The 13,904-nt window shown below is 41.7% G+C and overlaps 1 protein-coding gene across 1 annotated transcript in view; it reads left to right on the top strand.

Moving 5' to 3' along the window:
- The window catches only part of kiaa0825 (KIAA0825 ortholog), a 117,084-nt gene that overhangs the window by 3,091 nt on the left and 100,089 nt on the right, over window positions 1-13,904 (top strand). The window contains exons 2-6 of the mRNA XM_085475131.1: window positions 2,952-3,088; window positions 10,388-10,556; window positions 10,905-11,099; window positions 11,211-11,396; window positions 11,542-11,866. Of these exons, the coding sequence (XP_085331257.1) occupies window positions 2,958-3,088; window positions 10,388-10,556; window positions 10,905-11,099; window positions 11,211-11,396; window positions 11,542-11,866 (1,006 nt within the window). The 5' untranslated portion in view covers window positions 2,952-2,957. The remainder of the gene's footprint in view (window positions 1-2,951; window positions 3,089-10,387; window positions 10,557-10,904; window positions 11,100-11,210; window positions 11,397-11,541; window positions 11,867-13,904) is intronic.

Below are 13,904 nucleotides of genomic sequence, written 5' to 3' on the forward strand. Positions count from 1 at the left end.
GGGATTTACAGATGTGCGACCCTGGGTATGTTTAAGGGAGTAAACCATGATGATCCAGCTTCTATCAGTTAGAACCAGGTTTTATTGGAGCCCAAGTTGACAAACTGACATTGGAAAACGTAATCAACAATAATTCTGATAAATGATCATTTATCTATGAGTTAAAAGTGGTGTAAAAGCAAAAGCAATTTCTAGTACTAACCTCTCAAAGGAAATGATTTTCCATGTTTGTTTGTTTTTTTTACTGCAACATATATCAACCAGTTTTAATCATTTGCATTCATCCAGTTTAAATCATATTAATTTATTTACTTTTGTCTCATTTTTATCCTCTGTACAGTAATCATTTTCCAACATTCAGTCTTTTTGTGCATGTGCACTAAATGCATCTTTAGGATCGGAGTATTTAAGTTTGCTGAACTCATGGCATTTGCAATAAGCTAAGATATATGATCTGCTCCAGTGTCACAATATTGTCTTTTTTTTTTAAAGGGTTGTAATTGACTCATTGCTCAGGGTACTTTAATACTGCTGAATGATGGTAACTACTCAACAAAACAACAACAAAAACAAATAATATTTGGTTGTCGAGGAGATTGGGAAGTCATGTATTATTCATTCCCTCTGTGTAGGCTAATCACATAGGCATTTTTTAGGTTGAGGAAAAAGTTGTTGCGTTCTGAAATCTGGATGGTTTAACACAGCATATTTTAGGAAGATATTATATCCACATATTTCCCAAAGCAAAGACAAAAGTGACCGATACATTTTTACAAGAGTTGTGCCTCTTACAAAGCCAGTGATAAAGTAGCCAGTCAAGATCATGAGTCAAAATCCAAGTAATGTAGAGGGCCACTTGGTTGCACTGTAACAGTGAAGCAGTGGCCTCCTCTGGGTATTAATGAGATAGTTCTCAGCACCATTGTGATCTTAGATTATGCACCTGTTTAATTTATTATGTTTCCTTTAAAGCAGACTGTTAGGTACCCTCTTTAAAATAATGTTGACTTTAACTTGACATGCTCTAAGTGGTTTTAAAGCGTCAGCCTGGGGATACGCTGCTAAATATTTCAGGACAAACTCATTACTGTAAATGGGCCTGTGTGTTAGCCTAGCTGGGTTAGACAAGCAGCAACAAGAGAGATTGGACAGTGATGTGTGTGTGAGAGAGAGAGGGAGAGTGCGTTTCCTATCCTGGTCTAATAGCTGTGGATTTGATGTCTCGAGCAGGCAGCATTTCATTGCTTGGCCCTGTTGTCCCTGTTGCAATGCTGTGAAACACACAGGGGCTCCTCCAACATCTGCTTTCTAAAGAGCTAATGACAAGACAATGGAGACTGGATGATTTAAAGTATAGTACTAATGAGGCCCTGTGTGATGCCTGGTGAATCCTAACACACACACACACACCTACATGTACACACTCACGCTTAAGATAACAGATGATATTATGGCAGAACAGGAGGTAGACACCCAGCAGACATAAAGTGAGGACATTCAGACCCTCTGTCCATCTGTCTGTCTATCCTTTTAGCACCTGAAAGGAAGCACGGTAGTGTAGAAAGCGCAAACACACAAAGAAACTATTCAAATTCACTCACATACACACACTATCTTTCTCAGTCTATATAATTACAATGTTGAGTTCCTAATCCGTGGATTGAAAATCCTTTTCTCTTTTAGCAGTGACTGGGCATAGACCCCCCTCTCAGTCAGTGGCGCAGAGGGAGCGTGATGATGAGGGGAAGCAGTAAGAGAGAAGAAGAGAGGGAGAAATAATAAAGGACAAGCTTAACTGGTGAGGCTGTCAGCAGAGGAAAATAATATTTGTCCAGCTGGACAGGCCTCCCTTTGTGCAGGCTAAATGAATGTTGAGCTTCCTGTCTACTCTGTCAGGGAGAGTGGCATAGACTGTACGCAGCAGCGAAGACGCAGAGCGGAGTGCAGGGAGCTGTTTGGAGTTTGACAGGGATTATTAAAATCAGAGCAGATGACGAGGACGGGGCGAGAGGCGGAGTGTGAGAAAGCCAAATTGACACAGACACTCTCCATTACCTTCCACTTGACTCGTGCTGATGACAATGTTGATATGAGACCCAGCAGTGCGGCACTACCGTGGGATTGGCTGTTAGCATGAGCATTAAGCACCACAGGGTGGGAGGGTGGCACCGCAGTTCTAGGAGAGACCATAGGAGATGAGTTGTTTATTTAAAGCCTTGACTGAAGAGCATCTCACCTCATTGTTTATTTATTTGTTCTTTTTTTCCTCTGCTAACTTACTGTAGTGTCAGTAGGTGGAAATGGTTAGAGGCTCAGGCAATGCATTTTGATCAGGAGCCCTCCAACTGCAAATGATTTTTCTGAGAAAAAAGGGAGGGGGGGCTGTTTCTTGTTGATAACAGACTTCCCCTTGTTTCAGGTGTTTCAGGTGAAATTGATTTGAGCCTCTTAATAAGACTTCTGTTTGAGGAAATTTCAAATTAGATCACATGAAAGTCTGCGCTGGGTGTACAGAATGTGTGCGCCGCTTCTCGAACATCTGCATTGATACAACACTCTAGATCATGCGGTTGATTGATGTCAATCTACACTGCTGATTCAATCCTGACACCAGTGAAGCCTTGTGCCTTATTTTGTTTTATAACCTGGTGCAGATCTTTTTCTTTTTTTACATAACCTGTCCTATGGGACAGTTTATCAAGCAGAATCATAGTCTGAATGTTTTGTCGACTCCCTATAGGCCCTTTTGTTAGTCTTTTAAAATTTTATTTATTTATCTATTTATTAAAATTATTCTCCGAGTGAGTATGATGCCGGGTAAAGGCCAGGTTGCTGAAAGACCGGAGAAGAAGGCAGAGGAATAGAAAGAGAAAAGGGACAGAAAGAAAGTGGGGTGTGTACACTGGTAAACATATGATGTGGTGATAAAGAACGCTTTCCCTATCTCACAGAGCACTATGGAGTGGCCAGAGGACTTTGCTGAAGATCATGCCTTTGTGGAGCTGCTGGTTCCAGGTGTTTCCAGTGATCTGGACTTTGAACAGCTTATGAAAGACACAGAGGAGAAGCTCAATCTCAATGCCAACAGGTGAGTCAGAGTCGCAGAGGGCTCGACTTGATATAGTTTCCTGATCTTTATCGCCGCAAACATATGTTGTGAATTTCACATCACCCAGACACTTTACACCCCTTTTTGTCACCCCAGATAATAATAACAGTGACATTTTAAGTTGGTTTATTTGTGATGGATTATTTTCTGTGAAGCGTTCCTTTTCTTTCTGTGGATGGCAGGTGAAGTGCAGGAAACCCAGTGCTATATAGTGGTCAGATTAGTATTACAATAAAAAAAGCACCGCAGTAAAGTATTTTTTGTGAAGTTTTGATTGATAACAGTACTTCAGATATTGGATGTTTTTCACATATATTCATGTGAAAAACAACGTTTTCACAAGGCTCTATACAGTTCTGTGACAAAATGCTAAAACAGTATGAATTAAGTAAGTAGCGGCAGGTGCCTCTAGTTAAGGGTGTTCGATAATTTTATAAAAGCTGAGGTCTTGTAAGGTGTGTATTAAAACAATGCCAAAGTCTTCCCAGAACTTAGTGTCCCCGCAAATTGCCGTGTTCAGATGATGCAATGCTCAGAAGAAGCTATATCTCAGACTCTACAGTCCTCAGTTAGCATGTTTAATGTTAAAGTCCATGATACTACAATTTAAAAAAAAAAAAAAAAAAAGACCTAACAAGCATGGCTCGTTTGGAAAGATCACCAAGAGAAAGACTCTTCTCTCTAAAGAGAACATGCTAGCACACCTTAGGTTGCAAAGTTGCATCTGAACAAACTGCTAGACTTCTGGAGCAATGGCCTTTGATATAACACAGTGCCACGTTTGGAAAAAAACACCAACAGAGCATGTCAGTACAAACACAACATACCAACTGGTTTGTTTTGTAGTCATGTCTGGGCACCTTGCAGTCATTGAGTCATCAGTGAATTTCCCTGTATACCAAAATATTATTGAGTCACATTTGAGGCCATCTGTCTGACAGCTAAGGCTTGGCCCAAATTGGGTCATGCAGCAGGACAATGGTCACAAGCACACCAGCAAGTCTACTACAGAATGGCTGAAAAACAGAAGAATCAACGTGTTGCAATGGCCCAAGCCCAGACCTCAACCTGACTCGAACACTGTTATGAACAAAAGCAACGCTGTAAAGGAATGCAGGCCTAATGACTGAAAATGACACAAAAGGATTACTTGACGTTAACGCTGCTCAAGTTGGTTTTATAAGCTACTGAACTATAAGGTGTACTTACTTTTCATAGGATTATATGCAGAAGTTGATCTCTCAAATCTCTAATGTTCAGTTATTAATGACTGCCTTATACTTAAGGTGGGATTGTTTTTTTTCTGATTGCATGCATGTTGGCTGCACAGATAAGAAAGCAGTAGTGGAGACTCAAACTGGTTATGGGCACAACTCAACATCACATGGTTTATGACAGTGTTTCCTGTGATGGCGTTTTTTTCTTCATCTTATTACACTCTAACCTGTCTGTTTCATATTTTTACTAGACATTTTACACCGTTTAATACTTGAAGGGGGGGATGGTAAAAGGATTCAGTGGCTGCGTGCTAATGCAGAAATCTCTGCCTCTAAAATACCTCCCATTAAAAGATCACAGTTGTGTGCGTGTTTGTGTCTGTGCTTGTCTGTGTGTATGTTTTAGCTGGTTGCAACAAAATCAGATTTTGTGGTTATATACACAGATGTATAACGCAGCATCTGTTGCAAGATTGGTAAACAGTGGCAGCCGTGTGGAGGAGTTAAATGACAGATTATCAGTGTGGCTGCGTGTTCTCGAATCTTAAATACAGTAATTAAATCCACACTCTGATTACAACTGTGAAACTAAAGTAAATAATTCACACAACAGAACAGGAAAAAAACGAGAGCTGATAATGATTGTCTTATTACTTTGTAGTCGGGAATTAAATCTGACCAAGATGCACCACTGTATTGTAACTTGCTTTCTGATTCAGTTTTAATTAGATACTCTAATAACACATGTAAATGTGGTTTGTGACTACTGGATGCGATGTCTTTGTCAAATTAAATGATATAGTTTCTAACATTTTAATTCTGTCTCTGTTCATTATTGAGGGGATCATTCTATTAAGGGACACCTTTCAAAGTTTATATCTTCTCCAAAAATTCAGGTTTGTTTTATAAATTCTTCTTAATTATACAGTAAGAGCAGTCTGGTCATCATATATGGCAGAAATGCATTCCCAGGTTGTTTTTTTCTTTTATGCACTGAGGAGTGAAATATAGGTATCAGTCATTTATTACAGATCCGTATAGTTAGGGAGTACAAGTAGATTGTTAAAAAGTGAGACACGGGGAAGAGAAAAATAAGAGAAATCTATATTTCAGGTCTTTTATCGTTTGTAGTGTTGTGAGGCTGAGGGCAGATGATGAAGGACAGGCTAAATGTAGCAAGTGAACAAAGCCTCACTCTGGCACCATTAGTGTCTGGGACTCATCCCTTCTTCACTCTCTCTCGCTGCCTCCCTCCCCTTTTCTCTTTTTCTTTCCTTCCTCCTTCTAAATGGGAACATAATAATTGAAGATTCCACATCTTGAAACGAAAACCCTTGGGTAGGTAATTCAAGGCTTATTACAGAAGGCCGGGCCATTTTTCTGCTTTCTAAGCATTAAAGGGTTATTTTGTGTTCCTGCAGATGGGAGAGGGATAACCATTATGAGAACAAAGCGTCCAGATAATGGAGAATGGGGCTAAAAATAAGGCAATCCTCCTCTCGCCGTGGGGGACCACTGGTCAGTATCTCTGCAAGACTGCAGCCAACTTCCTCCGAGACTACTCGTTTTCTGTCGGGACGCATCCAGGCAAATAAAATCTCGCAAGGCCTCTCGTTTGCCTTTAACCTGGGTGGGCTGCAGACGTATACACACCTACACATACATCCAAAGCTCACTCACCTGCTGCCTAATTGATTTATCAGTGTCTGAGACAAATTGCGGAAGTGGAGGAAAGGAAAGGAAAATTGGGAGGCAGAGGAAACAGAGCTGCCTTCACCCTTGAATGGGTCAGAATGACTGGCTTGTTCCCAGTTCTCAGATGTCAGAGATTTGCCTAAGAGCTGCTGTTTAATTGAAGGAGAGTAAGATAGGCTGACAACAGAGCTGGCTCCCCCAAATTGAAATGCTGTAATCCATTAGTTTTCATCAGATGGGACAGTGAAGGGGTGGGTGTGTGTTGCCGGATGGAGCAGGCCACCAGGAAAAGACCTCTAATGAAGTGTCAGCACAAGCACTGAGACTCCAGACAGGCCTCTAGTTTCACACGGGCAAGGCAAATGACTCTCACTAATCGCTTGCCAATCTTGATCAGGGTAGAGTATCAATACTTTTACATTTAATTCTTGGTGTGTGTGTGATTTTCAATGCGTGTGCATACCAAAGAAACTGAAAACGTGCCACAGTAGAATATCGTGCAACGTTCCTTTTCAGTGAACAAAAATACTAGTCCTCAATGTATGTCGTTGATTTTGTGTTAAGCTCTGTGTGACACGTGTGTTAAGTTAGTATATCACCTATATCAGTTCTCCGGTATCATGGGTAGGCTGTGTGTCTTGGGGGATGACGGCTGAAAACACTAAGTGGGCAACAGACTGGGCCAAGACGGGATTCGTTTTCAGCCTGTTCATTCAAGCTCATTCACTCCTTTTCCCCTTACAGAATAGGCTCCTTTGATGGGGGAGATATTTAGTTCTCAGGCGGCTGGTTTGGCACTGACTGGAGCTGGGGCTTATTTGAAAGGGATCTTCCTGCCCCCGTTGTCTCCATCCCCCACCTCCTGTAGGCAAACGGAGGGGAGCGGAGCACGACAGACAGACGGCCCCACAGCAGCCCACCCACACTAAATTAATTCTGACAAGAAACTTAAGATAGCGTCAAAGCGCTGACTAATCGCGGGATTGGGTTTCTGTAAGTCACGGAGCTGTGAAATGTGCCATCATATCTAATAAAAGACCTCCAGTTGCTCCCTTTCTCTCTCAGCGGTGGTGAAGGTTGGCGGGTGTTGATCTCCCTGAACTAGACTGAAAAACAATTAAATTTCACTTCAGCAGTAACGGTGTGTGTGTGTGTGTGTGTGTGTGTGTGTGTGTGTGTGTGTGTGTGTGTGTGTGTGTGTGTGTGTGTGTGTGTGTGTGTGTTTGTTTGTCAGTTAGGGTAAGATGATTGACATATTTGTCAAGAGGCCTAAAGAATTCTTTCCTCCTAGTTTCCTCTGCCTCCTTTCTCATTCTCAGGGTCTTTTGTTGAGTTCTGCTCTGGCGTTTTTGCCATTAAGGGTTCGTCCATTGTTGTCTTTACACAGATGGTTGAGTGGTTTTATTTTCTGTGACTTCTCTGTTTTCTACCCATTTCTGCCTTCCTCTTCTCTCATACTCTTTCTGTCTCTTTCCTCACCGTCCAAGCTGCCGGCAGTGGAAGTCATCAGGTTTGGAGTTAATCCTGCCAAGTTGATTAGGCTGCAGGTAGCATTCACACCAGCAGCCAAAAGGTCATCACATTGTAGAAAGCTGGATGGACTTCTTGACACAGACCATCCACATTGACTTTATGACTTAGAGCACAAGGCCTTAAGGAGGGGTAATTGAAAGGCGAAAGTAAAGAAAAAAAATTAGGAAAGTAAGAGTGTTGAGGGGAGAGAAAAGAAAAAGTAGAAATGGAGAGAGAAAAAGGCTATGGAGTCAAGCCTTGAAAATGTACCCGGAGAGCAGGTGTATTTGCTGTAGCTATTAGAGCATGCTTTTCTTGGGTGAAGGCAAGAGTGAGGTGATGAAGAGTGGAACTGGGGAAAACTTGAAGCCTTAGAGCAATTCCCCCCCTGTCTCAGTCTATGGCCTTATATTGGTCAAACATGTCTGTCAATCGCACTGATATATACTGCATGTGTATAGCAAGAACGAGTCCAAGGCTATCTAAGTAGAAAGTTCAGTCTACTTACATTTTTGTGTTACATGAACTGGAGAGTTGGTGAGCAGTGAGCCACAGATGGACAGCCATTTGAAACCTTCTGTCTATGTTGAAGTCCTGATGGGGAGCCCTGAATGAACATCCATGTTTATGACTTACCATAAACACACATACAATGCTCTCTGAAGCCATTTAATCTACAGCAACTGTTCCGAGAGTTATTTAAAACAGAGAAAAGTAAAGGGTTGTTCTTTGGAGTCCACTGTATCCAGAACTGCTGCTTATCAGGAACTCACTGCTATATTTTCCCTTGAGAAAGAAAAGCCAGAGGTCTCGCACAAACAAACCAGCATTTCAGCACTCCATTGTGTTGTTTAAAGTGATGTATACTAATTTTACACACAGCGCCATGGGCAGTTCGGAGTTTTGCTTGGACCTTGCTGAAGCTGTGTTTTACAACCAGTGAGCTTTGGGCAAATGTAGTGAAGAATTGCAGCACTCACAATCTGTCACAAGGCAATGTTTTTCCTATGGAGTAAGCGTACCTAGAAAGGCAGAAATAGAAAATCACACATACAGACACATGGTAAGGTGAAAGACTTGCTACACATATGTAGAACTGACAGTTCTACATATGTGTAGCAAGTATTTTCTGGTATCAAATCTCTATAAACATACAAAAACGGCACTTTATAATCAGGGTTTCTGTCAGTGGGCACATTGGTGTCAAGAGAATAAAGTGAGATGCATCATCTGGCCTGCCTAAAGACGAAAAGAATGCGAGAGGAAGGTAGTTAACGAGAGCGAGAACAGTATCATCAGGCAGCTTTCAATCTACAGGATGGCAGTTTGTAACAGTCTATAACATTTTATCCCCTTGCGTTTTTCCCCTCTGAAACGAAAATGTGTCAGATTGAACGGTTATTTAATGTGTTGCCATTGTAAGACATCTGGATGTGTTCGTGGCCCAGGAGCGGGCAGGAGGCACTTTATAGTCCCCGATAGGGGATGAGCTGAGCTGTCTGATGGGGAAATTGCACTTTGGCTTTGTGTCATGTATACTAACACACATACAAGCATATGTGCACATGTCTGAGAGACAGAAGTATAGGTGTGCAAAAAATATATTTTTTTTTTTACTTGTTTCACTATTTGAATATTTATCTTTTATGGCACGGGAAGTACTAGATCACATAGTCATGCATTTCAAATTTACCTCTCAAAAGTCCCAAAGTAATTACATTGACACCAAGATATGCCATTATTTAATCATCAACCCTGTGATTCATACTTTTTTTTCTTTATATGAATTTCTTACTTGATTTTTTTTTTCGTCAGCTAGTGGACTTCCAGATGATTTGTTCAAGCTCTACTATCACTATATGCACTACTACATACATTCACAAAGCCTTGAGCACAAGCTCAACTATGAATACACAATCAAAAATGAACACAATAGTGGCATTCACAACAGCATACATGCTTAATTATGCAGGTATGTAGTTGTACGCACACACATGCACACACATGCATGCACCGTCTTACATACCCAGATATATATGCATTGATTTGCATGGAAATGACTAAACATGTCGAGCCCAAAGATGTCATTTCTAATCCGTCACATTAAAGAGGAAACTGAATAGCTGATGCCGTCTGTTAAAATCAAAAGAGCGATGTGTGTGTGTGTGTTTGTCTGTGTGTGTGTGTGTGTGTGCTTGTGTATGTGTGTGTGTGTCAAGGGAACAAGTAAGACATGAGATTGCAAGAACTGTGTGCCTCAGATGCCTGCCAATGTCTGTAATGCCACTTCACACCAGATGCTTAGCACACACTTGCACACTGATATATCGATGTCTGTGTTCATTACTGTTGATGCTTCTGTATGTGTCTTCTCACAGCAGAGACACTGAATAGGAGTGAGGGAGAGCCAAATGTGACGTGCTGTGTAGGTCCGTGTGTATTTTTATCACCGAGTCTTTTTGTTTGTATCACTGCTGCGTTGACATATTTTATGCATTGTTCCTGTGTGCTTATGGTGTAGCACCAGCTTTTGAGTATGGTTCAATGATTGTTTTTGTTTAAATGTCTCAAAAGTCACCTGTGAAATTGAAGGCTCCTTCCCAGATGATCTTGACTGTAACATTTTGTCCAGTCACAAATTTGAGACAAAATTGAATTTATGAGGTTGCGTTTTTAAAAATCTATTTCATTTCTTTCTGTTTTGCTGGTTAAAATCTACTTTCCATCCAATGTCTTAAATTTACTAAGGTTAAGGTTACTTTGGTATGTGTTTTATTCTTGTACTTGGAACCTCTGTATGGTTTTATAGTCCTTAGCTCTCTGATTTCTGTAATATATCTTTTTTTGTGCTCAGCATTGAACAGCAGCTGAAGGAACTCCAGGCTAAAATAGGAGACTCCCGCACAGCAGAGCGTCCACTGAGTCCCACAGAGTGGCTGCAGTGGTTCTCCCTCAAAACACAACAGAGTGTGAGGCCTGTTACCCAAGGACATCAAGAGCTTATGGACTTCTTCAGAGCTCTGGTAATGCATCAAAATCCTAATGACTCGTTATTATCGTCATCATCGTCTCTAGCTATTCTTTGTAAACATTTCACCAACAATCTGTAACACATAATTTCTCTCTAAAATGAGAAAGCTGGATGTCTGATAACTTATCGTGATCATAATCATTTCATCGTTTGTGATCTCAAATCCCACTTAACTCCGGTGTTTTTCTGTTATGAAATATCCAGCTATCTGGTAAGCAGCAGCTTTGTTTATGAATAAGCGGTTAAGATTAGAAGATGCTCATACTGCACTGCCCTGTCTTCAGGTATTTTTCCTCTTTCTCTTGTGAAATTAAAATCTTAAATGACCTTCTCCTTTCAGCAACAGTACCTGAGATCTGAAGAAGAGTCGAAAGAAGAGGTGACGCTTCAGCTACTGCTGAATCTGTCGTCCCAGTGCGGTATTTGCTTCCCCTGTAACCACTCTTCTTCATCCCCACTTACGTCTCTTCATTCTCAACTGACTGCCTCCTCCATCCAGCTGGTACATACAGTCAGAGAAGACGCTTCATTAGAGGTAATGCACCATTTATTATCCATTTCGCTGTTTCTGTACAGACTAATTTAATGTCTTATGGGCTGACTTGTACTTACTGTTTTTTCTTTTAATCTTTAATCTTTACTAAAGATCCAGGAGGTGTGGGACGATGTGCGACTCCGACTCAGACGCTACCTGATGGACCAACTGTTTCCCCGTAGTCCAGAGCTTCCTGGACCTCGACAAACAACCGCTCTGTCCATCCTTGAACGGGTTCAGTGTCTGCAGCAGATGTTCTTTCTTTATCCCGAGTCAGAGGTGCTGCAATTTTACCAGGTACACTAAAATAAGAAACGATTTCCATTTTTCAGTTCATATAAATTCCAGATGAGTAGAGGGAATAGAGGGTGTTCACTTCACATGCATGTCAAAGGCACTGCTAATCTCACACAGACATAATATTTTGTTTTTGTGTATCCAGGGCCTAACACGGCAATACGTGCTGGGTATTGTGCACTCCACCCTGTCCACCAGTCAAATTGGTGAGACTGGTTTTGACAGGCTGGCTATGGGTTTCTGCAGCATGGTGCCAATACTGACTCAAGCCCTCAAAGAGGAGCTCCACGTCCTTTCAGGACTAGCAGAACCACACACGATCCTTGGTTTTATTAATGAAGCCTACCTCAATACAGTGGCCACAGAGTTTGCCTCCCTGATGGAGAGAGAATGTGAGACAGCTCACAGAGACAACACTGCCCCGAGCGTCAGGACAAAAAAGTATTCAGTCAAATCCCGGGCAACTGTAGGTAAGCATAATTTTTTTTCTAAATGTTTTTACATTCATTTATTCTTTGTCCTCTTTCTGTCGGTAGCAGAGTACATTTAGTTTATTTAGCCTCGTTGCTGTTTCTTTCGCATCTGCCTTCTTTCCACCTGCTTCTCATTGTAACCCAGCAGAGGTGATTCTCTCTCTTGCTCCTCTCCGTCTTTGCTCTCCAGTGGTAGTGATCTGAGCTAGAACCAAGGCCTCTGTAAGTGGCTGTCAATAACTGCTGTTCCCATTATAAATGCTTTCTTTTTGCTGCACTGTTTTCTGTGTTTGCGTTCGTTGCTGCCTGCCAACAGGATAAAGAGGTTTACTTTCAGGACAAATATACTTTTAAACACTATTTACTCATACTGCATTTATGACAGCAATAAGCCCTGATCTCGGAATAGTTAAGGCTTGGTCAAGGTGTGTTTAACCACTTTAATCTTTTGAACCTAAGAGAATATATGCAGTGTAACATTTGCAAAGCGCTTGATGACAGTTAAGATAAGAGCAGAGTTTAACATTCTCTCGATCTTTTTACACATGCCATGGTATTTTAGAGAGAAAATAAACCTCAAGAAGTATCTTTTAATATTTGCCACTAATATAAAATGTGTCACTTTGTTGGACGAAGAAGTAGTATTATACACAAAGACCAGAAAAGGGCAAACCTTCGCTCCCTGTGTCACCCTCTGATACTTTTACCCTCCTTCAGCGTTCTCGTTGTTTTCCTCATCTTGGCCTATTTACAGCTCGCTGATGGCAAACATTCACAATAAAAACAAGTGTGCGAGCCATTGTTTACTTTTCACAAAAAATGGTGCACATGTCAGCTTCCCTGTGGAACAGGGGGAGAAGTACTTTTGCATCTGCGATTCTTCGACAAACACACCACCAGCTTTGCTCGCCCCCATCTCTCTCTTTCCATCTCCCTCTTTGGTTTTTACTTTCCCTCTCCTTAAACGTGAGATGAGAGGAGGGAGCCAGGATAATTGGCCATGCGTCAGTTGGGCTGTTTGATCACGTAACGCTGTGGAGGCTACACACCTACGTGCCGCTCAACAAACCGTCAAATGTAGCACCGGAGGCAGAACATGGCTCCAAAGGGAGCGAGGGACCCGTGCTGTGTAATGATGGTAAAATGGAGCAGTTTTGCCTGTGCTGGCTTTACTTATGCGTTTGTGTGTGTGTTCAACTATCAGCTGCAAGAGAGCTTTGAGGGCTACAACTGGGATTACATTTTCCTGTTGTTCATTTTTTAAGTCGTCCCCCCACTACCAAAAAAAAAAAAAAAAAAAGCTCAGGAAACCACATATCCTCTATCCAAATGCCCATGGCTTAAACATTAACACATAATCTGCTTTCACACTTTACTGTCTATACTGTATGCTACACCCATAATTGTCAAGACAATTATGACAGCAGTAAAAAAAAAAAAGGCATTCTATTTTCATAGGCATCCAATGACTCCTTAGATCTTTCCCTCTTCCCCTGCTGTGTTATTGTTTATTTCTGAAGAAGAGGCAGGCGGTAGGTATATTTTGATAAGAGCCATGCCTGGGAGAATCTGCGGACTCCCAGGGGAGTAGCGCTGTCTGTAGCATCAGCCACTGTCAAACCACTGAACCATTTAACAACGTTCACAGCGAGATCTGCCTCCTCTTTTAACCCCACCGACTCAAAGGCAGACTTTGACATTGTACCTAGACAGATTTAAAGGGTCTGAGCACCTCCACCTCACTGCTTTTCCTTTACTTCGTCTCTTCCATGTCCATTTTCTCACCCTTTTTCTTCTCCCATTTTCCTCCTAGTTTTCCAGGTGTAATGGGGTGAACAGTGGGACTGGGGCAAGTGCGAGACAGGTTGGTTGGTCAGGAACAATACGGGCTTTAGACCTTACTAACACACCTCACTGAGTCGGTAGGGAAGTGGGTGGGCCAAGTTTAGGTGTGGTGCGCGTGTGTGTGCGCGCGCGTGTGTGTGTGTGTGTGTAATTTTGCCAAAACAAGGCAAGTAATATTTTTTACATTTGG

This window comes from Copadichromis virginalis, linkage group LG12, assembly GCF_057382275.1.
Source record: "Copadichromis virginalis isolate Kocher_CV1m ecotype Utaka linkage group LG12, C_Virginalis_male_GT1.1, whole genome shotgun sequence".
In the NCBI taxonomy this organism is placed as follows: Eukaryota; Metazoa; Chordata; class Actinopteri; order Cichliformes; family Cichlidae; genus Copadichromis; species Copadichromis virginalis.